General features: G+C 39.6%; 1 protein-coding gene across 1 annotated transcript; it reads left to right on the forward strand.

The window, feature by feature from the left end:
• Window positions 1-213: 213 nt before the first annotated feature.
• On the forward strand, window positions 214-2,156 carry LOC140926387 (contactin-associated protein-like 4). Its single transcript, XM_073376138.1, has 3 exons — window positions 214-570; window positions 804-921; window positions 1,534-2,156. The coding sequence occupies exons 1-3, from the start codon at window positions 214-216 to the stop codon at window positions 2,154-2,156; spliced, it is 1,098 nt and encodes a 365-aa protein (XP_073232239.1).
• Window positions 2,157-4,128: the final 1,972 nt, after the last annotated feature.

The raw sequence follows: 4,128 nt of genomic DNA on the forward strand, positions 1-4,128 counted from the left end.
TGTAGCCTGCGTAGCAGGCGCTTGGAAGTATTGAGCATAAGAAAAAACGGGCGCGCGAGCGCCTTCTACGCAGGTTAAACAACTGTTGAAAATTTACCAGCGTTTAAGTTAATTAATTTTCACGCAGCTGGAGATAGATCGAGTCAATTAACACACATAACAAATAAACAACGGCTGCTGACGGCATTCATTTTCACTAAAATTTTATACAAGATGGTTCTATTTACTTTTGTTTTCTTTCTAATTCCTTCCTCACCTCAAACTACTGCTGCCATTGTTGTTAAACAACAAGGTGCTCTCTATCATCATGAAAACAATATAGTTTCGCATGGAAACTTTGAAGAGTATCCTTACAACACATTAGAGTCAACAAAGATTGCCTCATTCTTTGTCAACAAACAATCTGAGTGTCCATTCAAGTGCGTCAGCGATCCAAAGTGTTATTCGTGCAATGTTGCTGCGTACCCTGACTCTAAAGGACTTTACCTTTGTGATCTTCTAGCTACTGACAAGTACAGGGAAAAAGCGAAATTCATCCCTGATGCTTTCTTTCATCACTTCGCTCTTTGGGTGAGTTCAGATTTATTCATTCTTCATTGGAGTAACAATAAATTGCAAAGTGCCATTTTTTCTCAATCGACGTTCGGACGCAAGTCCTTATGGCATTAGGGATCCGAGACTTACTGCTTTGCTAACAGATGTGTATTAGAAAAAGCTACCTAAGCCATTTAATGCAAACTCTTCGAACTTAAACACGCATGAAATTATTTTACTACAGATTTTTCCTTCTTTCGGTACTTTAGAATCTATGTCATCAAGAACCTTGTAAGAACAACGGTGATTGTATTCCTGATTACCAACTGAACTCTTACAGCTGTCATTGTAATCTGGGACATTATGGAATTCACTGTGAAAATACAGGTAAGTGAAAACCAAATTCATGAAAGTGTTCTTTCGTTTGGTAATGCTCTAACTTGTAACTTGTTTACACGCGTTCGTGCGTTCCATATCAAGGTTGCAAATGGTGTTGTCGGTTAGCCTGTGAACAGGCTCTCTGTTTGGGGAAAAAATAGCGAGGAAAGGCCTGTTCACATGCTAGTTGTTAGTGGATTGACCTGACAATAATCAAGGCCATGCAGAATATTTGCATCCAATTCAGATGCAACATTTCTGCACCATTCATATATGTGTCGGAGTCGCGGCTCTACGGTATATGGGGGGACCGCACACGTGCAAAAGGTGTGTCCTCTACTTTACTAAAACCTTCGACAAATGCGGATCTCGCTTTTTGTTGCACTACGATTTGCATCTTGAGTTTATGTTGTGTGACTTGGCCGCCCATGCTTTCAAACCTGTAGTTTACCGCGGCCTGCTTTGCGGTACATACCGGTAGAGATATTTCAAACCGAAAAATCCAAAAGTTTAGACAGATGATAAATTTCGGAATTCAATTTAGTTTCAAAGTTTAGCGTACTACTCATTTAGAGAAGACTAGTTTTTACTAATAAATTATCTAACACTGATTTCTGCTAGGTAAAACCTGCAGTGAAATAAAGATTCAGAGTCTAAACATCCAAAGTGGGCCTTGCGTAATTGACCCTGATGGAGAAGGAGGCTACGAACCTTTCACCGTCCATTGTGACATGACTGACAAGAGTGGAGTTGGCGTGACAGTCGTTGGTCACGACAGTGAAGATAGAATTCTGGTAAATGGAACTGAACCCAAAGGAAGTTACGCACGTGACATTACCTATATTGGGGTGGGCCTAAGGGGCATTGTACAGTTAACTGGGCTTTCCATTGTCTCTCTAAATTGCGAACAATTCATCAAGTACGAATGTGCGGGAAGCAGACTTCTCGCAAACGGGAATTCATTTGGCTGGTGGGTATCACGTTATAATGTTCAAATGACGTATTGGGGTGGAACCGCACCCGCTGATTCCAACAAATGCGCATGCGGACTGACGAGTTCGTGTGCAGACAGCAGCAAAGGATGCAACTGCGACAAGAACGATCTTGTCTTGCGTGAGGACAGCGGTCTTCTCACTGAAAACTCTCACCTTCCAGTGTTACAGTTAAGATTTGGAGATACAGCTGGAGTTAATGAACATGGTTATCACACCTTGGGAAAGTTTATATGTTACGGTATTGCATAAATTCAATACGAAGACATGGGATGGAAAGTAAATACACCTCTTATTTATGAAAACTGTGAAAGGCTATGCTAAGAGAACAATATAGTTATTTTTGAGCAGGTAAAAATGTTTTGGGACTGCTGTCCCTTCATCAGTGTAGACTTTAGCCATGGAAAAAAAGTGCATGATGTTGTTCAGATGTCGCTAGAAGCGTGCTCTTAAAAATTCAGTGGTGATTTAGATGTAAGTTAATTCGTGTGACTGGGAAGTCAACCAATTTAGAAGAATGATCAATGCTCCGTAGCTTTCTTGGTTAGACTTAAAGCTTTAAGTCTAATTTCTCTTCGCTATAGGGTATTGTTAGTACATTACCGTGACGGAAAGTTTACAACAAAATTAAAAAAATATGTAATTAGTATACTTGATCATAGGTCTTTGGAATTTATTTACACAAGTGTGCAAGTGTGTATACGGCTCTCCGATCTGTCTTCCTTCATCTGGCGGATGGCTGATGTTCGTCACTACTAATGTGTTAGAAATGGTGCGCCGTGTGGGTAGAGTTTGAGTCAGGAGAAAAGGCAGAAGCGATAAGAATTGTACGAATGCAGACTAAGATTTTAAGAAAAGCCGATCGATGACGCAAGGCCAGGTCTAAGATATATAATAATAATAATAATAATAATAATAATAATGATAATAATAGTAATAATATTAACAACAATAATAATGACAGTGATTATTATAATTCCGAGCGAAGCGAGGGCGCGAAGCACCCTAGCGAAAGCGATTTATAATCTCGAGGCGCAAGCGCAGTGCGTTAACCTCGCGTAGATCGTAGCGACCTCCGATGGTATCCGCCATGACGTCATACAGTAGTGACATCACGGCGCATTTTTTGTTCCTTGGCAACTTTCGACTGAAAGCGATTTCCCATCAATTTCCCGTCGGTGCTTGGTTGTTTTGGGGTCGTGTAGGAGTCGGTAAGGGCTTTTTGCAGTTAATTTCGAATACAAAAGTACTTTTAAGAGCAAACTGAAGCGATCTTGGATAATTAGCATTAAGATATGAGCGAAAATCGAGGTAACAGAACACTCGGGCAAAACACGTTTTGCTCCCAGACGAGTTTATACCGCCGCCGGTATCGGCTTAGTTGGGCACATGTTCTTTAAATGCGATGAAATGCGTTTGCGTTAGGTTTTCATCGTTAAAACAGCAGTCATTCTTCTGAAAAGTAGCTCTTAATTCGTTAATAATCAAGTAGCCTCGTCTTTGAGTACAACTGAGGGGAATAAATTATCCAGGCCAATGAACACTAAGATAACCCTCTTGCTGTTTATTGATGATCTCAAAGTGATGCCTTGCAGAAATTAAACTGGCTTCCAATTATAAAAAGGAGGGACCTAGCATTACTGAAAATCACTCATAAAGCCCTCTACGATGATGTTTGGTCTGATTACGTACGCCTTAAATTCCATACTGTCAGTGTTTATAACTTAAAATCTCTTGAAGCACCAAAGTTGGCTGTTCCAACTGAAAGCGGCATTTTTCAGGCTTCAGCAGCGAGATTATTTAATACGTTACCTGATAGGTTTAGGCAAGAGCCTGACTATAACAAGTTCGTTAGCCTAGCGAAGAAGCTCATGTTTTCCGTAGGAGAAAGCATATGACTGATTTTGATTTTTAATATTTTTTTGACCACGCTGTTTTTCAATTGTACATATTTTTTTATTAAAAATTTTGTACTTATCTTTAATTTATTGTATATATCATTTTTAATCTAAAATCGGCTTATTTTGTTGTAATAATATACTATAGTTTGGGCATTAGTAGGCGAAGAGCCATCTCGTGGAAGTACTACTAATAAAACCGTTATTATCTCGCAGTATATAACTTTGGAATGTTGTCCACATTATGAGTGGTATAGGGCGCATAACGTAACCTACACCACTTGAGAAGCTATACTTAGAAGCAGAAAAATTTCGGGACCAAAACC

This window comes from Porites lutea, chromosome 2 (assembly GCF_958299795.1).
Source record: "Porites lutea chromosome 2, jaPorLute2.1, whole genome shotgun sequence".
NCBI lineage: Eukaryota > Metazoa > Cnidaria > Anthozoa > Scleractinia > Poritidae > Porites > Porites lutea.

Bases quoted from the DNA above. Each gene is read 5' to 3' on its own strand.
- LOC140926387 (XM_073376138.1), top strand. From the start codon at position 214: ATGGTTCTATTTACTTTTGTTTTCTTTCTAATTCCTTCCTCACCTCAA. The intron at 571-803 runs GTGAGTTCAGAT...TCGGTACTTTAG, and splicing joins TTCATCACTTCGCTCTTTGG to AATCTATGTCATCAAGAACC. The intron at 922-1,533 runs GTAAGTGAAAAC...GATTTCTGCTAG, and splicing joins AATTCACTGTGAAAATACAG to GTAAAACCTGCAGTGAAATA.